At 49.2% G+C, this 24990-nt stretch overlaps 2 protein-coding genes across 4 annotated transcripts; both read right to left on the reverse strand.

The window, feature by feature from the left end:
* Positions 1–1172: 1172 nt before the first annotated feature.
* On the reverse strand, positions 1173–9012 carry LOC140000174 (maestro heat-like repeat-containing protein family member 7). The gene is made up of 19 exons (XM_072029955.1): positions 8563–9012; positions 7885–7955; positions 7614–7742; positions 7393–7472; positions 7110–7233; positions 6739–6828; positions 6546–6650; positions 6159–6336; positions 5326–5432; positions 4948–5097; positions 4572–4726; positions 4072–4210; positions 3669–3806; positions 3314–3490; positions 2803–2958; positions 2360–2461; positions 2048–2150; positions 1794–1853; positions 1173–1384 (listed from the first exon to the last, which is right to left on the reverse strand). Exons 1-19 carry the CDS (start codon positions 8975–8977, stop codon positions 1257–1259), a joined length of 2607 nt encoding a protein of 868 aa, XP_071886056.1. The 5' UTR covers positions 8978–9012; the 3' UTR covers positions 1173–1256.
* Positions 9013–17642: 8630 nt separating this feature from the next.
* Positions 17643–24958, reverse strand: LOC140000244 (ATPase family AAA domain-containing protein 2-like). Of its 3 annotated transcripts, XM_072030056.1 has the most exons (9): positions 24659–24958; positions 24222–24348; positions 23087–23270; positions 21928–22113; positions 20579–20708; positions 19650–19846; positions 18345–18504; positions 17877–17988; positions 17643–17780 (listed from the first exon to the last, which is right to left on the reverse strand). In XM_072030056.1, the coding sequence occupies exons 1-8, from the start codon at positions 24828–24830 to the stop codon at positions 17906–17908; spliced, it is 1239 nt and encodes a 412-aa protein (XP_071886157.1). In that variant the 5' UTR covers positions 24831–24958; the 3' UTR covers positions 17643–17780; positions 17877–17905. The 3 variants fall into 3 exon arrangements, 2 of the variants coding, with proteins under 2 accessions (XP_071886157.1, XP_071886158.1); XR_011805439.1 differs by lacking the exons at positions 17643–17780; positions 17877–17988 and adding an exon at positions 18878–19015 and having other exon boundaries at positions 18370–18504; XM_072030057.1 differs by lacking the exons at positions 17643–17780; positions 17877–17988; positions 18345–18504 and adding an exon at positions 18511–19015.
* Positions 24959–24990: the final 32 nt, after the last annotated feature.

Consider the following 24990-nt stretch of genomic DNA (forward strand, 5'->3'; position numbering starts at 1 on the left):
GTGACCCCCAGTAATGCCTAGAGACCCCCCTGCTCCCTCCCAGTGTCCCCCAGTTCTGCCCAGAGGTCACCAGTACCCTCCCAGTAACCCCCAGTGCTGGCCCCCGTGCCCCAGTGTGCTCACAGTTCCTCCCAGTGCTCCCCAGAGTCCCCAGTGTACGCATCTAGTGCATCCCAGTACCCTCCCAGCATCCCCAAGTGATGCCCAGAGCATACCAATTCCTTCCCAGTGCCTCCCAGCACTGCCTGGAGACCACCCAGTACCCTCCCAGTGCTCCCCTGAGCCACCAGTACCCACCTAGAAGTAGCTAGAGCCCCCAGTACTCTCCCAGTGCCCCCCAGTACTGCACAGAGCCCCTCAATAACACCCCAGTGCCCCACATTGCTGTCTAGAGCCCCTCAGTGTTCTCCCAGTGCCCACCAGTAATGCCTACAGGAGGTCTCTGGGCATTACTGAAGGGCACTGGGAGAGTGCTGGGAAGCTCTGAGCGACACTGGGGGGCGCTGGAAGAGAGCTGAAGATCCGCAGGCATTACTGGGGGGGGGGCACTGGGAGGGTGCTGGTGGGCTCTAAGCAACACTGGGACGCATTGGGAGGGAACTGGGGACACTCAGGACAGCACTAGGGTCACTGGGAGGGAATTGGGGGGGTCTCCAGGCATTACTGGGGCACACTGGAACAGAATTGAGGGGGCTGAAGACAGCACTGGGGGGCACTGGGAGGGTGCTGGGGGGCTCTGAGCAATACTGGGGGGGCACAGGGAGAGTACTGAAGGTCCATAGGCATTACTCGGGGGCACTGGGAGGGTGCTGGGGCGCTCTGGGCAATACTGGGGGGGCACTGGGAGAGTGCTGAAGGTCCATAGGCATTACTGGGGGGCACTGGGAGGGTGCTGGGGAGCTCTGGGCAACACTGGGGGGCACTGGGAGGGTGCTGGGGCCTCTAAGCAATATTGGGAGGCACTGGGTGGGTTAACCACTTGCTAGACACCTCTAGATACAGGCACAGCCAGGGATTCGGAAGCTTTTAGAGGGTTCCAGGGATTCAGAAATTCTTTGAAGGTTCCAGGATGGGTCAGGAGAAAAGGGACCCATAACAGGAACTTGGAAGATTGGGTCTACTCCTGGAGAGCTGAACGTTAGGCTTGTTACAAATGAAGTCTCAACTCGATCTGAATTTAGTCATACTTATAAAATGGGTAATATTTAAAGATTTATAGTAATATTTACAAAAGGGTTTTGGGGACTGCTGCGGGGCTAACAGCAGCACAGCAGTCGAGATAGCAGTTCTGACATTCTGTAACGCCTTGACGTCAGGATCTTGGTGGTTTGAACTGTCGTGTAACGGACCGTGGGATTCGGGTCGTTACATAAAGGCTGGAGGGCTGCAAAAGAAAGAAGAGCAGAGATGAAAACCCACTCCTTGCAGAGATCCCCAGGCATCCCCTGCAGACCATGCCAGCCCCACTCGACTCTTCCCCAGGCCAGGAAGAGGCAGTTTCATCTCCCTCTTCGTCCAGGTTGCGTGCTCTACAACAGGCTCCCACCTTCTGTCAGCCTTACTGCCCTTTCCCCTGACTCTTCCTCAGGGACACTCAACCCTTTCAGCGGCACTGCCCAGCTCCAGGCTGGGAGGCCATTCCCTGACACCACGGGCTACCCAGTCTCCTCTCCCTCGTTCCTATGGCTGCATTGCTCCTCCGCCCTGAAGCATTTCCCTGGAGCAGGGCAAGGCACGGGGGCCTCTGCCGCTGTCCCCCCAGCCCTAGCACACCCCCCACTGCCCTCACTCACCGCTGAGGATTTCATCCAGCTTCTCCTCGCTCTGGTCCTTGCAGTAGCGTGCAGCAAGACCTAGACACAGAGAATCTTATCAGAGCCCCGCTCCCCAGCACGCTCCCAGCAGTGCAGCCCCTGGCCTGGCCAGCCAGGCTGTGCCCCCTCCTGCACCCTGGAGCAAGGGCCCAGTCGGGGGGCTCTGGGGGCAACAGGGCTGTGCCTGGGGCTGCCAAAGGCTGCCCCAAGAGGGACTCAGGGGCTGGGCTCACCAATGAATCTGACGGCCTCAAGTCGCAAGTTGGTCTGAGTGGCCTGCAGGTAGGGCTGGCTCTGCTGCAGGTATTCTTCTACTCTGCCTCTGTCCTGCTGCAGCTGGAGAGAGAGAGAACGCAGGGTCACGGGGCTTGCACACCCTCTCCAGGGTCTCCTCCAGCATCCTGGGGGCAGGGAGGGCAGAGGGGCCTGCAGAACAGCCCCCTGGGGCTCTGTGCTGGCAGGAAGGGAGCGAGGATGCGGCTGCAGGCAGCGGGCTCTGGCCGGGCACGTTTGCCCAGCTGGGGCAAACCAAGATGGGTCCTTACCAAGCACTCCCTGATGTTCCACGTCTGTTCTGTCTTGGCCAAGCGCTTGAGCTCTTTGCGTCGCAGAAACTTTGCAGCCACGGCGAGAGCTTCCCCAGAGGCCTGCGGAGCAGCAGAGGTTGGGAGGTAGCAGCACAGCCTTGGGAAGGAGACCCTCTGTCCCCTCCTCTTGGCAGGGCTGCGAGCCTTTCCCAGCGTGTTATGGGAGGCTGTGGTGGGGAGCAGCGTGCACTGGGTTCAGTGGCCAAGGCAAGGCCACGGGACAGCCACCATCGGAGGCAGCTCACAATGAGAGAGATCCCAGAGATCACAGCCAGACATCAGAGGCTGGACTCGATGATCTTGAGGTCTCTTCCAACCTAGAAATTCTGTGATCCCCCAGAGCAACCCTGTGGCATCAGCACACCCTTGCCCACCTAACTGCTCAGCTCTGAGATCTGTACCTTTGCTACGCTCTCACTCTGGTCTCTCATGTGAAAGTAGAGTGGGAGAAGGCTCCTGTGCACTGTCCTCTTAATTTCCTTCTTCCTTTGCCGCAGCACAGCCTTCACCACAGCTTGGAAGAGGCAGATGGAGTGCTCCCGCACCTGGCTGGACTCCTGGCAGGGAGGAGGACAGGAGGAATTTCAGCATCAGCTTGACTGATGTGAAGGGATCTCCAAGCACTGTGAGATGCTTCAGCTCTGGATCCTTCCCAAAGGAGCTGCTCAGGGGCAGCTGCAAGGCCTGGTGCCCGTGAAGGGCAACGCAATCGGTTGCCATCGCAGGCTGCCCGCCAGCCACCCACTTTCGCCACCAGCCGCACCAGCCATGCCCAAGTAGAGCTCCCCAGCGCCTGGGCTGACGAGGAGACTGGGAAGGCCCTGCCTGAGTGCTGCCCACAGGGCCGGGTTGAAGGGCAGCCCTCGTTACAGGGGGCCCAGCTGAGGGCTCGGGCTCCCGCAGCACACTTACGTGGTCAAAGAGTGGCAGGAGCTTCTCAGCCAGCTGCAGAGCCGGGCCACTGGCCTTCCACCTCTCCACATGAGCCATCACGTTTCTCAGCACAGGCAGGGCCTTCATCAGCATGTCTGTGTTGGTGTCCTGCAGAGCCTCCACAATGTCTGGCAGCAAGACCTGAATTTTCCTTGCCTGTAGGAAAGACACCATTTCCCTTCCGTGAGGCAGTGAGAGACCACCCTGGGCAAAGGGCTCTGGTTCCTGAGCACCAGCCTCCTGCCTTGCTTCCTGGCAGCGGGGAGGGACGGGAGGGCAGAAGAGCAAAGCCCCAGGCTGCCAACATGGCTTTGCATGACGATGGCCCGCTCACCTTCTCAGGGCTCTCTGACACGGTGCAGAGCCCTTTCAGAACCAAAAAGCGCATCTCTGGGCTTGGGTGCTTCAGGTAGCTCTGGAGGTGCACTGGGTTACCAAAGTCCTCCTCAGAAATGTGATTCTGGGCCAGCATCTGCAAGAAAGAGCAGTGAGAGCCTGGCAGGGCCCCCTGCAGCCTCTTCTTCTCCCACCTTTGGGCAGGGATGGGGCAGCGCCAGCTGGCACCAAAGAGGCACCAGGCGCGGGGAGCTACGGGGGCTTGCCGGCCCCAGGGACCATGTGTCCGTACGTCCTGCGGGAGCTGGCAGTTTGGGGGTAGACGGGCACAGGGCTGTGCCTGTGTGCCTGAAGGGGCACACGTAGCCCTGCTGGGAGCAAGGTTTCATCTGGGAACTCACAGCCAAGCGACAGATGCAGGTGTCTTCGGTGACTGCGGTGCACCAGTTGCACAGCGGCAAGTCTTCCATCATGATGTTTAAAACCTTCTCCAAGGTCTGCGGCATGGCCAGGATCACCTCCCACATGCCCAGGTCAGTGCTGCAAGCCCAGAATACTCTGTCAGTGAGGCTGCCTCAGCCGCAGGGCCACAAACTGGGCCAGCCCCAGAGGACCCAGGCTGTCCTGCAGCCCCTGTGACTTGGGGAGCACTGAGGGCCCAGCCTGGGCAGGCAGGAGGGGGCTGAGCTGGTGTTCCCTGGGGGCAGGGGGACTCTGGGCTGCCTTGGACAGCTGGGCTGCTGCAGCCCTGGCTGGCCCAGTAGGGCTGGAACACATTGGTGGGAAGGAGGGCTGTGCTCCTTGGGGATGTCCTGCCCTTTGCCATTGGTGTGGCAAGCAGAGAGTCTCCAGGTGCATCTCCCGACGCGGAACAAGCCCTCAAGGATGTTAAGGCCAGGACCTGCCACGTGGCCGAGAGAACTGCAGCAGGTTCTTGACTTCACTCCTGGGCATCACGTTGGTCAGCTGGAGAAGCAGGGAGTCCAGGCACTGCCACGCCGATGCTGTGTGGATGCTGCCCAGGTTTTTCCTGATGCACTCCATGATCGTTGGCACCTTGGGGGACAAAGTGGGAATGGTGTTGCCAGCAGACCGCAGCCATTGCCACAGCTGCCACTCAAACTTTGGCCCCTTCCATTGCTCTCTGCTGGCTTCAGGTGGCTTCTGGAGCCCAAGAGACCCCGATGTGCGAGGGAGGCGGGGAGGGAGGCAGGGAAGGAGAGAGGAACAACGCCTGGAAGAGCTCAAGGGCAGGGCCATGGCCACAGGCCACTTACATCTGTCAGCCAGTAGCCAGCGTCCTCCAAGGCTGCGTCCAGCACACTGAAGGCCCCCTGCTTGTCATGGATGCTGGAGTCTTGTAAAGCTTCAAGGGCTGTGAGGATGATGTCCAGCCTCTCAGCAGGGAAGAGATGTCCTCCAAACCCCTGTGGGAAGAAGGAGGAGGGAAGACATGCCTCACTGAGTGTCCCAAGGGTGCTGCTTAGCTGAGCAGCAAGGGCAGCTCTGGAGAGAGGGCCCTCGGGGAACAAGAGGAACCCTCTCACCAGGGCGAGTGAGGCCGTGCCAGCCCCACCGGTTCTGGACCCCTTTGCCTACACGAGATGCCTGCTGATGCTGCGGACAAGATCCCCAGCAAGGCCAGAGCTCATTACCTTGGCAATTTCACAGGGAGTTGATGTTATAGAAAATAGAAATGTTGTATCCTCCAAACTCTGGTGTCTCTTTGCATACTTTTCCATGTCCTCTCTCAATATGCATTCTAAACAGGGGGCAACACCAAAGAGTCAGTAGGGAAGAGCATCTTTGCCAACAAGCTTGCCAAATATTGAAAAGCACTTTCACTAGGAATGGTTGAGGAGGGAGGCTCAGACCCATGGCGAGGAGAGTGATGGGCAGGGATGTAAAGCACAAGGTGAGGAGTGCTGGGAGCAAGAGGGACCTCAGGGATGATGCAGAAGGAGGAGAAGCAATGGCGTTGGGTGCTGTGGGGGTAGCAGCGTGTCACAGACCCCCTTCTGCTCGGGGTCAGGACGTGCAGGAAGCCCCCTGACACCTGCCTTTAAGACGGCAGGGAGCAAACAGTCAGGGAGCATTCTGGAGGGCGTCACCATCCCTGGTGATGCACGGCTGGCTCTGCTGTTCACTCCTCAGGGAAGATGTGGTTTGGGAAGTGCTCATCGATTGATGGCTTAGACTGGGGGAGACCACAAAATAGTGTGGTAGGTGATCTGGGGAGGGTTGGGAAGGACAGCAGCAGAGAACTGCTCCTGGACATCAGGTGAGTGTCTAGCTTCTGCGGAAAACGATAGCCAGAATGCTGCGGGAAGCTGCTGTGAGGAGCAGAGGAGGTCAGGGAACCTGGCAGAATTCTGTGGGCAGCCTCCACCAAGCACAAAAACAATCCTTCACAATACTCGGGGAGAACAGGTAGACAAACCAGCAGATGTCTGTGTGCAGATGGACATTGCCCACCACACCTTCTTACCTCTTCCTTCTGTGACGACTGTGTACATGTGAAAAAGACTTTTCAAAGCTGCGTGTCCCATGGAATCATCGCCACTGCTGAAAAGCAAGAGGTGGCCCAGCAGCTTGCCCAGGATGGGGATGCACAGGTTGAAATCTTTGGGCTCATCTTCGCTATAGATTTCAAAGTTCTCTAAGATCTGTATGAAAAAGGGAGGAGAGACAAAGGGCTTAGTGGAGGCAGAGATAGCAGGGCCTGGGGAGGGAAGAGCAGGGGTGAAGGAGGGACAAAGACCCTCGATTCACAGTGCTGAGGCCCTCACGTACATCGAGGCTTGCCTCACAGGCACCCTTGCATGGCAGGATGCTCTGGGATGCAGGAAAGGGTGGAGGGTTCCTTGTGCCTTACCTTGGTCACCAAATACCAGCGGATGAAAGTAATCAGCCTCTCAATCCTCCTCACAGCTCTCTCACGCACAGTTGAGTTTTTGGAGCCAGCAAAGTCCAGCATCACCTGCGAGGAGAGAAGTTGCTGGGGGTTGACAGTGGTCTGCAAATGTGACCTGAGAGGATTCTTTGGAAATTCTTTGCAAATGCCAAACCTTCAACATATTCTGCATCTCTGTGTTGAAACTGGTGATGGGACAGCTGAGTACGAAGCCCTCCAGCATGGTGTCCAAGGCATCCATAGTCTGCAGGGAGGACAGAAGAGCATCGAATTATTTCTGTGGCCCTCCTCACCCTCAGGAGCTGGCTCTGAGCCCCTCTGGAGTTCAGGGGTGGCTTTGGGGCTAAAAAGCCGCTGCGTGCAGACATCCTACAGCACGGGATCATGCCCGGGAAGGGGAAAGGGTGAGGCTGGGAAAGCAAATCTGGGCCCCGGCCCTGCACTGGTCTCTGGTTGTGTCAGCACGGGGAAGCAAGGCAGCAGCTCAGCAGGACTGGGGGTGCCGGTACCTCACCCAGCACATACCTTGGCGTAGAGCGCTCTTTCTGTCTCTGGCATGTCCGACTCCGGAGGCAGAAAGAAGACGCTCTTGCAGCACACGTTCAGGAGACTCTCCCTTTTGCCATGCAGTGCTGTTGGTACGGTGTTGCTGAAGGAGAGAGAGAGAGGAGCCTGTTGGATGCAGTGCCTCGAGGCTTATGAAGGAGGACATGGACCTCCCTTGGCCAGGCATCCCTGGGAGGGACGGGCAGCCTCCCTGCCAGCTTCAGGGCCACCAGGACATTGCCACCAGGGGCTGGGCACGCACCTGAGGAGGGCGACAGTCTCCATGGCGATCTGCCAGAATTCTGTGCGCAAGCTGTCCACGGGCTCCTTTTCCATCAGCACCTGCAGAGCGCAAGCAGGATGAGACCTTGGAGCCGCCGGCACCCAGCAGCAGCAGAGCCAGCGCTGCCCCAGCCCTTGCCTCCCAGGGGGCTGGTGCCGGGGGGCCTTGCCCCTTCCCCAACCCGCTGCACATCCTCTCACCATGATGTGCTCCACCAGCTTATGTTTGCTGCAGAAGCCATGCAAGTTCATCGGCACACCCTTCTCGGTGACACATCTGCACAGATCGCAGATTTCGATGAGGAAAACTATCTTCTGCTCCTCGTTGCCCTGGCAGCCACAAAGACACCAACAGAGCATTAGGGGGACACCCACGGCCATCAGGACCAAAGCCTTGAGGGGTCTGGGGCTGTGTGGGACCCCTGGAGGGCAGCTCCAGGAGCACTGCTGCGATGCAAGTAGCTGCCATTACCTTTTCTTTCCGTCTGACATATGCCCTGATAGATTGCACAGCCGAGTTTCTGCGCAGTTTCCATATATTACCTGGAAAGGACGAAAGCAAAGAGTGCTGCAGAGAGGGGCTGAATGCAGGGGTGAGGAGAGGAAGGGCCCCAGCCCCAGAAGGACGTGGGGAGGCCGCGGGAATGCCCAGAGGCTGCAGCAGCTCCGCTGGGAAGAGAGGCTGAGGGAGCTGGGCTTGTGGAGCCTGGAGAAGGCTGCGGGGGGACCTCGCTGCAGCCTCCCCGTGCCCAAAGGGGCTTCCAGGAAAGCTGGAGGGGGATCTTCATCATGGACTGCAGTGACAGGACAAGGGGTGACAGCTTTAACCTCAAAGAGGGCAGGTTTCTTTTGGCCAGGCAGGGATTTCTCTCCTTCACGCCCAGGGCAGTGAGGCCTTGGCGCAGGCTGCGGTGCCCCCTCCCTGGCACTGCCCACGGCCAGGCTGGGTGGGCTTTGGGCAGCATGGGCTGGGGGGAAGCATTGTGATCGCCGAGGTCCCCCCCAGCCCAGAGCGTCCTGGGATTCTGTGGTGCTGCGGAGGAAGCTCAGTCCCGTCAGCCCAAGCGCCACTTTACCCAGGAAAGGAGTCCTGGAGTCAAGCTGCGGTCTCTGTGTCCCCAACCCTCCCCACCCCATCCCTAAGACTCACTGGAATCCAGCAGCTGCGACTTCTTCTTGCTATCCTGTGTCGAACCGCTGTCCTCAACCACTAAGCTGTCCTCTACCGGTCTCCTGTCCTGTGCCGGGCTGCTGCCCACTTCCTGAGAAATGGCCTCTGCCAGGCTGCTGTCCTCTACCGGCAAAATGGCCTTGACTGGGGTTTTGTCCTCTGCCAGCAAGCTGTCCTCTGCTGGCTGGTTGCTGCCCCTAGAAGACCAGGTCTCCTGCCAGGCCAGCCTGGGCTGCCTGGGGGGCATGCCTCCCTCCTCATCCCATTCAGAAGCAGCCTCTGAAGTGGGAGAGCTCGCAAGGTTAAAAGGGCGGCTCGTCTGGGTGGGTGGTTGCGGCATTGTGGGACTTGGACTGCGCTCAGGGTCTCCTTGAGGCTCCTGTGCTCCTTCCATATCCGTCGCTGCCGTGCACCGACACTGAGGGTCCGAGCCACGGCTGCGCTCTTATAAGGCGGAGCCCTGGCGTGTCACCAAGTGACGTCACAATGGGTGCCACTGTGGCACGTGCCTGGGCTGGGTGGGCACCCATTGTGACGTCACTTCGTGACACCCCAGGGCTCCACCTTATAAGAGCACAGCCATGGCTCGGACGCTCAGTGTCGGTGCACGGCAGTGACGGACAGGGCAGGAGCACAGGGCCTTCGAGGAGTCCCCGAGCATAGCCCACGTCCCACAATGCCGCAACCGCCCGCCCAGAGGAGCCGCTATTTTCTCTTTGAGAAGTCTTCCACTCCAGAGGATCCTTCTGAATGGGATGAGGAGGAAGGCATGCCCCCCAGGCAGCTGCTGGGGAGCGGGCCTCTGATAAGATTCTCTGTGTCTAGGTCTTGCTGCACGCTACTGCAAGGACCAGAGCGAGGAGAAGCTGGATGAAATCCTCAGCGGTGAGTGAGGGCAGTGGGGGGTGTGCTAGGGCTGGGGGGACAGCGGCAGAGGCCCCCGTGCCTTGCCCTGCTCCAGGGAAATGCTTCGGGGCGGAGGAGCAATGCAACCATAGGAACGAGGGAGAGGAGACGGGGTAGCCCGTGGTGTCAGGGAATGGCCTCCCAGCCTGGAGCTGGGCAGTGCCGCTGAAAGGGTTGAGTGTCCCTGAGGAAGAGTCAGGGGAAAGGGCAGTAAGGCTGACAGAAGGTGGGAGCCTGTTGTAGAGCACGCAACCAGGACGAAGAGGGAGATGAGACAGCCTACAAGCAGCTAGGAGCAGGGTCACGATTGCTAGCCCTTGCTCTCATGGGGAAGCACAATAGCGAGAGGAAAGAGTCCAGGAGATTCCTGGAGTGTGTGAATCCTCCCAAGGGATGGAGGCAGGTGGTGAGGGAACCAGCTTGTGAAGGTGCCCCACTTGACCTGTGGTGCGCAGGTGGGGAAGGACTGGTGGCTGCATTTGGGACATTGCTGAGCAGCAGCTTTCAACGGATTCCTTTGTCCCTCCTGCTCCTCCTGGCCTGGGGAAGAGTCGAGTGGGGCTGGCATGCTCTGCAGGGGATGCCTGGGGATCTCTGCAAGAAGTGGGTTTTCATCTCTGCTCTTCTTTCTTTTGCAGCCCTCCAGCCTTCAGAGAAAGACCCGGAACCCATGGTCCGTTCCCTGGCAGTTCAAACCACCCTGATCCTGACTTCAAGGCATAACGCAATGTCAGGACGGAGATTTCCACTGCTGTGGTGCTGCTAGCCCCGCAGCAGTCCTCAAAAGAGCAATATATATTTTAATAGAACTAGGTTGTTGTCTCGTTATTCCAGCAGCTCCTTCAAAGTGACTCGGTGCCATGACGCTGAGCTAACTTGGAGGCCACCAAGGACGTCTTTTCCCTGGGCCCGGTGACTGCATGGTGCCTACTCAACCAGTGAAAGAGTCACAGAACCCTTGCGCTTGGAAAAGGGCCTTCAGCTCAAGTCCAAGCGTCAGCTAACACCACCAGGCCCACCACAAAACCACGGCCCTTAGCGCCAAGTCCACGCATTTCTTTAATAGCTCCAGGCCTGGGGACTCCACCAGTGCCCTGGGCAGCCGGTTCCACCCTTTCCATGAAGAAACTCTTCCTGACATCCCATCCTGTGAGTCCACCTGTGGTAGGTGCGCCCAGGTAGAAGAACTGCTCAGCCTCCTGGCAGAGCTTTGGGAGGAGGTGGGCAGGCTGAGGAGCACCAGGGAGTCGGAGAAGGTTGAACTGTACTCTGCCAGCCCTGGGACAGATGCGTCAGGCAGACACAGCAGAGGAAATGGAGGATCCCCTACCCTCTGGCCATCAGGCAGAAGGAGTGCATCTCAGTGACGAAGGGATGGAAGTTTAGATCTGCTCGGAGCAGCAGGCGAACCCTTCCTTGCCTACCTCACCTTCCTTTCAGGTGCCCTGAAACAACAGACTCTGGAACTAATGGACACACAAATGATGATGTGCATGAAGGTCCATCCAGGTTGGAGGGGTTTTCTAGGGCAAGTCAGCCTTCCCCAGTATCACGACCACCTCCATCAAGAAAAAGAGAAGGGTTACTGTCATAAGTGACTCCCTTCTGAGCAGAACAGAGGGCCGCATACGCCAACCTGACCCAACCCATGGAGAAGTCTGCTGCCTCCCAGGAGATCAGGGTAAAAGATGTTTCTAGAAAGCTCACTTTCCCTGTAAGGACCTCTGAGCATCATCCATTATTGTTCTGTCCCCGGGTTTTTCGGGGCCCGGTGGCAGTGCCGTCCCCTCTGTGTCCCCCTTGGCGCAAGTGACACCTCGGTGCTGGCCGGGCTGTGTGGCTGCCAGGTGGGAGTCACCTGGGGGGGGGGGAGGGGCTCGGGAGGGAGATTGGGTCGGGGCCAGGCTCCGAGGGGCGTGGGGGGGCCGAGGGGGTGGCGTCCGGGAGTGCTCTGAGGGGTCTGGGGGTGCTCACAGGGCTCCTGAGGGGCCGGGAGGGGGCGAGGGGGGGTCTGGGGGTGCTCAGGGGTCTCCTGAGGGGTGGGGGGGTAATGGGGGGAGCCCTGAGGCGGTCTCCGGGGGCTTGGACAGGGTCTGGGGGTGCTCGGAGGGATCTGGGGTCGCTCAGAGGGCTCCTGAGGAACAGGGGGGGTAACGGGGGGAGCCCTGAGGGGGGGCTGTGGGGGTTTAGGGGGCTCCTGAGGTGCTCAGAGGGCTCCAGGGGTGCTGGGAGGGGTCTGGAGATGCTCAGGGGTCTCCTGAGGGGCTGGCGGGTAACGGTGGGAGCCCTGAGGAGGGCTACGGGGGCGCTTAGGGGGCTCTGGGGATGCTCGGAGGGGTTTGGGGGTACTCAGAGGGCTTCAGGGGTGGTCAAAGGGCTCCCAAGGGATGTGGGGGTGCAGGGGAGAGCCCTAAGGAGGGCTCTGGGGGGGCTCAGAGGGGTCTGGGGGTGCTCAGGGACCCCGTGCTACAGACCCATATCTGGAGCAGTTCTGGAAGAGCTGCTGCCTGTGGGAAGTCCACGCCGGATCAGTTCAGCAAGGACTGCATCCCGTGGGTGGGACCCCACAGCACAGGGGACGAGAGTGACCAAGGAGTGGCAGAGAAGAAGCACTGTAGACTGACCATAACCCCCGTTCCCCTGTTCCCCTGCGCCGCTCGGCGGGAGGAGGTGGAAGAGGGTGGATAGGGGGGAAGGTGCTTTTGGTTTCTTTCCTTTGTTTCTCACTTCTCTATTATCCTATATATATATATATAGATATATATATATATATATATGATAATAAATAGATAGCTACATATATAGAACAGAAATATGAAATAAAAGTACTTAAATATGTTTAAGAAAGATCAAATAAACAAATTTATTTAAAATATCTTAAAAGACCTATATATGAAATTTTATATACCTATATGAGATACTATTTACTAAGTTGTTTACAAATAACCGAACAGTGTGCAACAAAAGACTATGGAGAGTAAAAATTAAGTATGTTGAAGACTACTTGTCGGACCAGAAGGCTGAGATTTCTTTCTTAATTTCCTAGTAAGAAAAAAAAAGACAAAATAGCAGTCAGCACAAATGAAAGCTTAAGAACACTTTCTATTACTATAAAAATAAATAATTTGTAATACATGGTTAGTAATAGTTAGCAAACAGTGTGCTACCACCATCACAACGGCCTATTACCCCTTCTAGCTTCAGAGGCATCCTTATACATCCAAAATAGAGAGGACGATATCAACTATATGGATCTCTCTCAGCAGTGGTTTCACAACAATTAGAAAGAAGAAACAGTTCCTGAGAAGCCACAACAAGCTCAAGTTAATTTCTGGACTTTGAATAATTACTCCTTAAGTTCTCTCTCTCTCCATACAGTAGAGCACGCTCCTGACTAACTTGTACAGTGCACTCTGAATAGGAGAGATTTGTTTGCCTATGCTAAAGGAAGAAATAGAAAACCAAGAAGGCTACTTAACTTTTAATACTTAAATTAAATGTTAAGTTACAAAAGTTCACAGGCCATGAGATTAGAAATAAACCCCTTCTCGAGCTAAAAGATCTCATTTTTTTTTTCAGGAGCGGCCTCCCTGAATCTAAATAATCCTCTCACAGGCAGAACAGAGTGTCCGTTCTAACTCTTTATCAGATGTGGAAAAAGAGATTGAGATGACCAGTGCCTAAAAAAAAGAGGCACTCTCTTTTTAAGGCAGACTGATCGGCACAACACATTTTATCTGTTCTCAAGCACAAGCAACTCTAAGATAAATGGGTTCAAGGATCTTCAATGTGAAGAGTGAATATCCAGCGTATACTGGGAACACCTGACTTGGACCATGGACGCCTCACGCAGATTTTGGAGGAGTTCGGACAACTCAGAAATCATCTTTTACAGGAAGAGACCAGAGAATTTGACTCAGTGTAGAACTGGCACAGGCAGAAATCTCCCCAATTACAGATGCTCAAGCGCATTAGTTAAAAAGAGATTAGAGTGTGACTAGAGAGAAGTCTCAAACTCTTGTTATATACTTAAATTTCTCTCCAGGGATGAACGACTGCTATCACCGTGTATGACTGGCTGTAGAGGGAGAGAGAGCGAGTGAAAGACTTAGAAAAGCACCTTCCCTTCGTAGTCCTCCCACTCCCAAAATGGTTCTTCAAGGAAAACTACTGACAGACTAAAGTTAACTGCTTTGAAAGGGCTGTGTGGGTGGACCCGTTGTCTTCAAGTTCAAGCTTTTTCCTGCAGAAACTGCCAACAATTATGCCAAATATAACAATGGTTTTGCAAGATGGATAAACGTCTTCCAGACTGAAAGGGAGAAGTCGTACTGTTGTTGTTGTCTGTGCACAGACACCTAAGCAGTAAAGAGCAATGCTAAACAACCACGATATCCCAGAACACACAAATACTGTGTAACAGTGACAGAAAGTGCTAGAATTCAAAACAAAAGTTACCTCCACCAAATCGGTTTTGTCGTAGTCTTCTCTATGGTTGTAAATACACTGATTAATGACGCCATATACTTTTTCCAGGTGATAAATGTCAAATCCCTTCGTTATCTCAGTGACAAAGCATAACAGTTTCTGAAGACAACAATGGAGCAAAACAACAACTTTAGAATAGTATAAGATCCTTTGAATACGCTCTATATGTTTTCAGAGGTTGAACAGTAACAATACAAGTGACAGCCTACTTTTTCTTACGCTATTAAATAAAATGTGACACTTCAGAGAACAGATTAAATATCCCATGAGATTTCAGCAGGGAAAATATGAGTTAATTTTTCATATTTCAGAGAAAGGAAAGGCTGAAATTTCGGACAATCTTTTACTACTAATCAATCACATCAACGGTTGCAATTGCAAGTCGACTGCTCCCAAAGCAGCAGGGAATGACACGATCCTCTTTGTAGGACAGCTGCTGCCACAGCGAAGCCACTGTTGCATTTCATTAGAGAAGCGTTGCAGCAGCGCGGGGCACTGTAAAAAGGCTGCAGATCTTGTAGATACAGCTGTGCCAGCTGGAAAAGGAAGCACCCTTAGGTGATTACCTTTACCCACGTGTGCCATGCCTACAACTCTGCTGGCAGAACAGGTTGCTCAAACGCCCAGAGCAAAGGTGGATTAGTTTGCTCAGTCCTACCTTTAAATTCAGGGGTGGGTAAATAGCAAAGTGACTGCTTGTAGCAATCACCTCTCTCTCACACAGTCATTTCTATTACCAAAGATGCAGAGATGATAATCTCTGGCACAGCAACAGTGACAAGCTAGTGGCAGCACCTTCTTCCACTGCCACAGCTGTCCATTAGCTGTGTGAGCCTGCGAGTACGTAGCTTTAGGGAGCAGCCATACCAAATGGAAATACTACTGCCCCCTGGAAATAATGCTGCTTATCATCTTATCAGCAAACTCTGCCTCCCTCATGTATATATATATATACACACACACACACACAATATAAGAACTTCTAATACTGCACTTTCAAGGAATTTCAGAAAAGTAGTCACTTCTCCATGGCTAGCTAGTTTACGTCAACCTGCTAACTTCAGGTTTAAAATCATCACTGCAAGAAATAAGGATCCTTTTCAGGTTCTTAATACATCAAAGCATGAAAAAAAAATCCCCAAATAAAAGCCCTCAAACCCATCATTAAAATTACAAATCATTAAATGATATGCATAATAGTACTAGCAGGTTGTCAATGTGGTATTTTAAAATTCAGCAAGGCCTTTTATCTTAAAAATTAGGCAAAGAATCTATCTCCTAAACTACAGATGACCAGAAGCAAATGGTAGCCTACAGAAATCTACACGAAGTATGGAAACTAAACAGTCACAGTGCATTACAGGCTGAATTATTTCACTATCTATATGTCCTTCCAATTATTGTTTTAATTGGCATTGGTTAACAATGGGCTTAATTTGCAATTTTACATGTCGCAGGAATATGTCCTATTTGAGCATCAAAAAAAAAGCTGAAATTAGACATACTTTGAGCTCATAGCGATCCACGATAACTATGTAGTCTGTCTCTGTAGGAACTTGTACAGGGTTCTCATCACTTATCTGTTGCTGGTCTTCTTCCCAAGAACGTTCAGGAGTCACTGCTTGAAATGCCCAGGAATCTGGAAGGACACAAATTTCTTCAGTCAGGTTTTCTGTTTATCTAGAATACAGTCTCAGTGAAGTATCCTGTACCTGCAAAACAGTCTCTCTCTACAAATACAGAGACAGAATTGTTATCGTCTGCACTGAGAAATACTTGGCTTCTCCCTTCTTTCCAGCTAAAGCCACTGCTCCATAAAAATTAGAAACTAAGACAAAAAAAAGCACACAAAAATACCCACAAACAAACAAAAAGCACTAACGAAAAGGTTAATAGTGGAAAAAAATAGTCATGTTGCCAATTCAGGTTAGGGAACACATCTTAGAGTACAACATTAGGGCTTAAGTCTCCTATTCCACATGTTACTCTGGATCCACGCATCTTGAAGTGCTGCTTTTTCACCTAAGCTGCTCGTTATTGGAAAGCACCTCGTACAATAAAAGAGTGTCAGTGACTGCTGGCTTTCAGTTAGGTACCATTAGAAAAAAACAGACTTTAGAATCAAGAAACCAGCACCTACAGAAACGTGGGCTTGGCTTGTACAATTAGAGGAGCAACATCATTACGGAATAAACTGTGTGATGATTTTTGAGAGCTGTAACAGAAAAAATAGAGTGAAATTGAAGGCTAAAGCTAATAAATAGTGCAATCCTCCTCAGCAAGAATAGGGTGCTAAAGGATCTGATGGACTTCTCCCTTACCATTTGAACTTGGATTTTCATTAGTTATAGTTCCCCATCTTGGTGTTGAATATCCACAAAGCTTAGCACTTTCCTTTTCAGTGTTAAGTTTAACTTGACATATGTCAGAAACATGTTTGTCCACAAACTCTTCTTCATCACTATCGTTTTGGTCATCTGTTGGTACTCTGTTCTCTTTATCGAATTGAGAACTCCTCTTTGCTGCAGCACGCGCACAGTTGTTCCTTCTGCGCTTTCTTTCTGACGCACCTACAAAGAGACAGCATAAAAAAAAAATAATCCAAAACATAACCAAAAGAATTCTTTCTTCAAAATCCATTATCTTCATCTTACTCAACTGACAAGGAAAACAAAGGAACTGAGCTACCACTGCCTATATCCCTACATATGCTGAGAAAAGAGTTGAAAGTTAATGGGGTCAGTTTGCTATTAAGATTAAAAACAAGCAAACAAACCACACACACAGCTACGGAATTTCATTCACTAAACAGTCACTTTCAGGATTTTAAATGCTGAGGATTCTTACTTTGGATGGGCAGTATTAATACAACGTGAGGTTATTTGATAAAGTCACTGTCTTACTACATGAACTAATACAGATGAACATCATAAAAGCCTCTGGAAATAAGCTCTCCTTCGAGTCTGGTATCAAGCTGAAGACTTCAAAAGCTGAATACATGTTTGGAAGAGATTAATTAATGAGACAATTTTAAGGGAATATTCAAAGGAGAAAAAACGTGAAGACTTATACCTCGTACGCTTCCTGATTTGGTAAACCTTTTGTGAAAAAACAAACTTTGTGGTTTTGCCCAACATTCGTAGTATTCATATAGTATTGCAAAAGGATATGGGTGGAGTCCATGGCAAAATTCCCACTCTCACTAGTTAGACTTCCCTCCTTCAACTGGGAATCACAGTATGAGGTAGCTAAGATTTTAGCATTTGGGGAAGGGAGGGGTGGAGTGGGGGTAAAAATGCCATTTTGCATAATTAAAAACTAGTTAAGTATTCAGAAACTGCCATCCACAACATTTTTTACCTCAAGAATTAGCAATTTAGGGGCGGCTAAATGTCAATTGGGCCATCAAAGTTGTTTTTGTTTGTTTGTTTGTTTTTTATATTGTAAACCAACTTTATTTGAACTTGTGATATTCATCACTATATTGAATATTCATCACTATATTGAATGAATGACCTCTGGATTTCTCTCTCACATTTTGAAGTAAATTTGAAAACAAAATACCTCTGGCATAAAGAGCCAGAGACACCTGTTGCGCCTCAAGAACAGAGAAGGTATGAATGACAAGAGCAGCTGAATAAAATGCAACTTACCATTAGAAATGGGTGTACTGGCATCTACAGGTGCCGCTGTCATCTCCTCATTTTCATTACTCTCTTCATCTGGTTTGTCGTCTTCAGTAGCAGGGTTCTGCTGTGGTGACTTGGAGTCGTCCCATGGAGCACACACTGGAGAGGTGCGACCTTGCAATAAAGAATAGATAACAAAGATCTTTGTCGTGCATTTTCAGTTACAAATGCAGAGACAAGTCTTAAAATCCTTAGCGTTAAAGCACGTACCTCTTTTCTCATGAGATTCTTTAATTTGTTCACAAAGTCGTCCAAACTGTATACATTTCGTTCCTCACCATTGAATATGCAGTGTCTTGCAAAACATAGGCTCTGTGACGATCTGAAATTTTTACAGACTTTAACTGAATGTTGTCTACCAACCAATGAAACTGTTTTGATCACAGAAAAAAATTGCTTTCTTCATAGGTTGGTTCCGAAAGTTTATCTCAGTGAATATTTTCAGCATAACAACATAGAAGTTAATTAAAACAAAAGCACTAGTTCCTTGGGAACACTTATATCACAATTCCATACCCAAGTAGCAAAATGGTAAAATATTTACAATGTGGTAAGAGATGTTCTCTGTGGATGTCCAAAATCATCTAATCCATCTGAAGTCTACTGTCTGAACACAGCATTTATCCATCTATACGTTTGACCGATTTTTTAAACTAGGGCTAAAAAGCACATCCTCACCTGTAGATCTCTGATCCGGGTAGTACTCTAAGGCATTGTTACAGATTAGATCGATGTCCTTCAGATAGTCTCCTGCAGTGAGGTACTGGCGTGAGTCAATTTGAGTCAGAACTGTTGAAAGATCCATCGGCTCTTTAATCCTTGTGGCACAGTCAGGTACCTGCAGATCAAATACAAGCATTCAGAGGTTTTCTTAACCTTGCACACTGTCTACCAAATTATTCTGAAAACTTTAAATAAACGACTTCCTAAAAACTCTGAACATTTGCGATGCATCAGAAGATGCTGAAATTAACCAGTTTGCTTCTCAAAAATGGAAGGGCTCTTTCAACTGGCATTAGAGCTGCTAGGAGAGGACAACAAGAAGTAGGGCGGTCAGAAGCACGTGCATGGTAGAGAAGAAACACTGAGGGTGGGAGATTCATTTCACTTTGCTTCAGAAAATCACAACAGTGAAAGCTGAGTAAGCCATCCGACATTCTCTTTGTTGTCGACATTGAGGAAAAGGTGCATGAATTGCACCTGTGAAGTACCTATTGCAGGCATCTACTTTAGAATGAGATAACTGGGCCCAGAGGTGCTGAGTTCTTCCCTCAGACAGTAAGAGGAGCCTCATGACTAGTTCAGATGAGGACATACGTATCTGTCTAGATTTTTCACAGCTCAAGAACCTAGGAGAAAAGGGGAAGAAAAGCCAGTGGACGCCCACATGAAGAGGACTTTGCTGATCCGCAGGTATATTCAAGTTATATCTGCCTTTGAAACATACGCCCCTAGTTTAGGCTTATCTAATCAATTATGGAGAAAAAGGGATCTAAGCAGCCAATTGGAGGAAAAAGAAAACACACTGCACTTATGGTTGATTCCTATTGAGGAGTTCCAGATGAAACAGAGAACAGGATCTCAAAACTTACTTTTACAAACGGCTGCTCCTATTCCTGTTCCCACAGGTACTGACAGTCCAATAAAGGGCTTTAGACTTCATTAAAGTAGTCCTGTAAATACTGTTTGTAATTATAAGGAAAGATCTCTGTGCTTTTCAGTGCTGTGACATGCCTACATATCAAAGCCTTTTCACGAGCAAACTGTGTTGGCATTTGGACTGGCTTTTTAGAATGAAACCAGGGCTTTCAGCGAATAATCCAATAAGAGACATTTGAGAGTCAGCAGAAGTAAAAGCACTGCCTCTGCTTCTTGCAAAATCCTAATAGTGCAGCCCTAAAAACAAAGTTGAACCTTCCCCAAAACGCTGAGAAATACGAACACTGAGAAGTTACAGACACACACAGATCAGCACTAGGTTACCTTCTGTGGGTCAACGGGCTTTGCAAATTCCCTGAGATGTCTGTCAGTGGCAAGTCTGTGAGTAATGTCCCTCAAGAAAATTCTAAGTTCACGCAAGGTATCCTCCTCTTCCTCCTCCAGCATCCCTACTTCTTCCTCTTGTGGCTTCTGAGGCTCAGCTGGTGGTGCTACAGGCAGGACTTCCAATGTCTGATCAACTTCAATTAATCAGGAAAAATTAGCCAATTTACAGTACTCAAATTGAAGCATATGACAAATTACTGACAGAAAATGACCACCAAAGCAAATCCCAAAGAGCTAGTAACTTCGATAGGAAAGTTTTAGATGTACTCCTGTCCTGGTTTCAGTTAGCACAGAATTAATTTTCTTCCTAGTAGCTGGTGGAATGCTGTGTTTTGGCTTAGGATGAGAAGAGTGCTGATAACACCCCGATACTTTAATTGTTGCAGAGCAGTGCTTATACTAAGCCAAGGACATCTCAGCCTTTTGCTCTGTCCTGCCAATGGGCAGGCTGGGGGTGCAGTAAGAGCTGGGAGGGGACAGACCCAGGACAGGTGACCCAAACTAGCCAAAGGGGTATTCCATACCATCTGACGTCATGCTAAACAATATATAGGGGTGGCTAGCTGGGGGGAGGGGGCCGGACTGCTCGGGGTTAGGCTGGGCATCGGTCAGCGGGTGGTGAGCAATTGCATTGTGCATCACTTGTTTGTACATATTATTATTTCCCTATTATCACCATTGTATTATTATTATTTTGTTATTATTATTTTCCTGTCTTATTAAACTGTCTTTATCTCAACTCACAGGCTTCACTTTCCATTTCTCTCCCCCGTCCCAGAGAGGGAGGGGGGAGGGTGAGCGAACGGCTGCGTGGTGTTTAACTGCCGGCCGGGTTAAACCACGACAACTCCTTATATCCTCCTCACCTCTTTTCTTTACAGGAGGCTTAGCCACTTGATTTAGAATTAGGTCCTCAAAAAAAGCTGCTCTCTCTGCCCTTCCAGGCAACTCAATATTGCACGCTTCTCCAAATTCCTTATTAAATAATTTTTGGATCTAAAGCAGAAGGAGGAAAGACATTTCAGATTTAAGGCCACAAAAACTCACCTTCTATTCCAAAAAGACAAGTACCTTTTAAAATTAATAATAACCTGAAGAACACAAACTGAAAAAAGTTATCTTCCTGGCCTTAAAAGACTACATTTTCACAGGCTGGCACGGCAAATTCAAATATCACCTTTAAGAATCACCTATAGAATTAAAGCTCGCTGAAGGGATTGTACGCTACACTGATAAAGTAATGGCTTTCACCACATCCAACATCGCTTCCTTTGTATTTACTTGCCTTGCTTCATCCCTTAGTTAGAACCTTTATGGCTATAGAGGGAAGAGAAAGGCTTCAGCAGACAAGTGAGGGCTTTTTGCTGAGTTTTTATTTCTCTACCAAAAGGTGTCTGAAGTAGCTAGTACCTCTACGTCTTCTTCCATTTTCCATTTCTAGTATTAAAAGGTAGGTAAGGAATTTCACTACTTATTTTAGAAGGAATTTAGAACCTGTACAAAAACCTCTGTGGGAACTCAAGCACTTTCAAAGCAGTTGATAATAAACACGTCTAGGTAAGACCCGTTCTCTTCCCCCAATAACTGAGACAAAATAATCAGAACGAGAACAGCGTGTTCCTGTTTTGGGCACCTTCCCTTAATGTAAACTCTCAGAAGTCAATGAAGTTCTGCATGTACTTTTACTACAGTTTATTTAGGAATACAACTAGAATTCCATTCCAAAGTTACTTGAGCAGAAATTGGAACTCGAACTCAGCTTTCCAGCTTGGAAAGCTTTGGCCTATATGAAGAAACAAACTGATTTTTTTTTTTTAATCAAAGTGTTTCAATTCTCTACTAAATTGCATTATTAGCAGTTTACCCAACATAGCATGGAATGGCAGACTGTCAGAAGAAATCTCTTCAGTAAAGACATCCTCTTGTCATTTCAAGCACTGCATATTCTTGACTGAACCACTTTGTAGCCACCGGAATTATTGTATTAATTTATTATTTGCATGCGTGAGAAGGGGGTGAAAGTCACTTGCTTGACTCAGAAAAAACTTTAAGCAGATGCTTTCACAGTATTCTTTTTCTCTAAGCAAATTTTAAGTGATTTGTTAGGGTGCCTGAGTAATAACAGCAGGCATTTAACAGCACAGCATTTTGATGCTGAAAGCATTCATAAATTACAAGAAACTGAAGAAATAGTAAGAAAAGTATTGAAAAATACCTCTTCTGGGAGCTCTGAGTGACGTACATCAGACGTAGCAAGCAGCAAAACTGGCGAAAATGCTGGAATGTTACGTAGTAGAGTTAGAAAAGTAAGTTTCAAGGCAGGTCCAGCGTTGTCCCACCATAAATGGATATCTGGGACATAAATTATGCTCGGTGCTGTCTTCTGAGCATTTCGGATCAGCTAGTGAAAAGGAAAGCTTGGGTAAGAAAACTAAAACACGGAGAATAACCTGTTAATACATAGCTACATAGCCATCTGACTGCCCCATGAAAGGAAACTATGTGAACAGAGTGGCAAGCATCCTTTCACATAAGGAATTTCTCTGGGCACCCTTTCAGATTATCAGTATTCGGAGAACTCTAGTCAGAAGATGGGAAGGATATATTCAGGCAGTGGCTAGACACCGTAGCTATATGGCCACGGCCACAATCATCGCATAACAAAGAAAGGAAATGTCCCTCTTATGGGACACATCAGTATTCAGTAGTGTAACATGTCTGTCCTTACTTGTATAGCTCTCAAATGTTTCCACTAAAGGTAAAAATATTTTAAGGTAGTGATGCCAAACAATAAAATGGATTTCCTGCCTAAAAGTAAAAACACCAAATCTGTTCATTTTTTCTAGTTAAAACCACATCAGCATGTTAATGCTTTTATTGCACACACTGCAACAGCACAAGTTGTGTATGTCCGTGTGAAAACAAAATAAACAGAAGCCCCAAACCTTGGTTGCCTTACTAATATAATTTAAAAGAAGGCTACAAAAAGTAGCCGACATGCAGTCTGGTACAGAGCCATCTACTGGGAGCACACAGTCTTAGGAGGCAATGAGAACTACTTTCTGGATCCCAGGGAGATGAGCAACATTTCTTTCCACAAAGAGATGTTCATTAGCAACACCGCCCAGCTTCCTGAGCTGCTAGCAACATCCTCACTGTGAAATTGGGTATGGAAAATGTGGACATGTACAACATCCAGATTGTTTGCGGTGCTGTCTAAAAGAAAAGGGGATTTTCAGACAGAAGCAAACATCCCAGCACATTAAAACAAGGCCACCTCCATTACCAATGAATTTTGCTCACCTTACTTGCAACTCGATTGATCCTCTACGTACAGTCAGTGAATCCGATGAGAATAAAAAGAAAAAAGGTACCTGTCTGCAGATTTCTTCTGGCGGTGCAACGTTTGTAAGCAGAACAGAAAGGTCCAGGGTGTGAACGGGAAACTTCTCCAAAGCGTGCAACACCGCGGGTGCCACGTAAGAAACCTGGCCGTACCCTTCTTTTCCTACTATTAGCAGACGGGGCCAGCATGATGTTGGTTCGCAGAAAGCACTCCTAGAACAAGAGTTAAGAAAACAAGCTTATAAATGAGGTGCTGAATAGACACACAGATGTTCCAAATACTTTTCCTATAGATTTTCTTTTCCCTCCCCAAATAATCCAAATGGCACATTAAATACATGTTCAGTCATTCCAATTGTTTCATCTTCTTCCCTTGTGTTTCCTATTCTTTACTAAACCAAGACTGCAAATTAATATCCCTGCAATCTTGCTTTACTACTAGGAAATAAATTTGCAATGAGCATTTGTTTCCCCACTACAATCAGGCTGTATCTTTGCTGGCTTAAATCAAAGATGCTAGAGACTTAGCCTTGCTCTAGAGGACAGAAAATCTTCTGGACAACACAGCAATAGAAACTGACAAAAATAACTGATCCAGCTGCGACAACATGATCTAACTTAACAACCGTGGGCTTGCATGACTTCCATACTAAAATACCACAAGATTAACACAACTTGGTGGCTTAACAAATACAGACACCATTCAAATTTTTCTCAAGGTGTTTTAACAAGCCATTTCTCAGTGTTCTTTCTACTACAAAATTCACTACTGGTTTAACAATCCTGGAAAACAGAAGGGCAAAAGGTGGCAACACAAACCCATAAAGTTGGGGTACTTTTAGCTAAAAGGACAGACAGGACATGTATGTGGTCTTGAGTCTTTCAAAGAATGCCATGGATTAAGTCAACGTGTTCTGGTAGTCTACGGATCACTTTGGCTTAGGAAGAGAAGCCTGGGCTTTTCAATTGGGTCATTCAGAGCAACTTCATTACAACTTTAGTCCCTTCACCCTTTCTTCTTGTGAATACCAAGCACCCCTTCTACACACTAACTTGATGTTACCCCTTCGTCTACCACCCCTCACACTTTTAACAGCTGGAACTGTTTACAAAGGCTCATCAGACCTGAGAATTTAAACATAACAGGGATCTGTCTTTCTTTACCTGCTGAAACAGAGGAGTTTTTTCTCTGGTCCGTCAGGCATTCCATCTTTGAATTCATCTCCAGAAACCAAGGATGCATCGTCATCACTGTCGAACATATCATCTTGTAAAATAGGATTTAAATGGTCTGAAAGGCAAAAGAGGTTTGTTAACTTCCCTGAATAGCCTTTGTCTCTTTCTCTTACATTAATACAGCTTCTAAATCAGTGCCAAAACCCTTTCTTCATTTGAGAGCACACACTGAAAGCTATTTCCTAGAGTTCATCCCACCACAGATCTAAGGAGATGGCACAAGGCCCTACAAAGCTGTACCAAGTCCCACTGATGTGTACGTATAAGGTACGCTACTCTTGGTGATTTTTTTCTCCCCCTTAGAATAAAGGAGCTTACGAACAATCTTTAGCAGAATTATAAAGAAGTGGATGCTGTGGTTATACCTTGCTGTCGGTCCTCCTTTAGCACTAGCTGTGCATGCGGGAAGATCTTCTGCACAACTTGTAAAATATTCGCTACTGATCTTTTAAAAAGTGGCTTGAAAATGGGTGATAGTACTTGTCCGGGTGAAGCCTCGATCCTGTTTGATGCCGGAACAACCTTCTTCAGAGCCATGAAAAAGTCCTTTGCTTTTATTTTAATAGAATTAACGTCTAGTTGCAATTTCTCCCTACTTGCATAAATCTGAGGATAGCATCGGTGCAGAGAGCACAGAGCAGCTTCAGTACATAAGGATTTGATATCTGCACCACAGTATCCTTACAAACAAAAATCA

Source organism: Anas platyrhynchos, chromosome 33 (assembly GCF_047663525.1).
Source record: "Anas platyrhynchos isolate ZD024472 breed Pekin duck chromosome 33, IASCAAS_PekinDuck_T2T, whole genome shotgun sequence".
In the NCBI taxonomy this organism is placed as follows: Eukaryota; Metazoa; Chordata; class Aves; order Anseriformes; family Anatidae; genus Anas; species Anas platyrhynchos.

Bases quoted from the DNA above. Each gene is read 5' to 3' on its own strand.
- LOC140000174 (XM_072029955.1), bottom strand. From the start codon at position 8,977: ATGGAAGGAGCACAGGAGCCTCAAGGAGACCCTGAGCGCAGTCCAAGT. The intron at 4,211-4,571 runs GTCCTGGCCTTA...CTGGGCTTGCAG, and splicing joins TTCTCTCGGCCACGTGGCAG to CACTGACCTGGGCATGTGGG. The intron at 2,151-2,359 runs GTAAGGACCCAT...CTCTCTCTCCAG, and splicing joins GGAACATCAGGGAGTGCTTG to CTGCAGCAGGACAGAGGCAG.
- LOC140000244 (XM_072030056.1), bottom strand. From the start codon at position 24,830: ATGGCTCTGAAGAAGGTTGTTCCGGCATCAAACAGGATCGAGGCTTCA. The intron at 23,271-24,221 runs GTAAAGAAAGAC...CTCTTGTTCTAG, and splicing joins AAACTCCTCTGTTTCAGCAG to GAGTGCTTTCTGCGAACCAA. The intron at 20,709-21,927 runs GTATTTTTCAAT...CTTCTGCTTTAG, and splicing joins ACTCAGAGCTCCCAGAAGAG to ATCCAAAAATTATTTAATAA.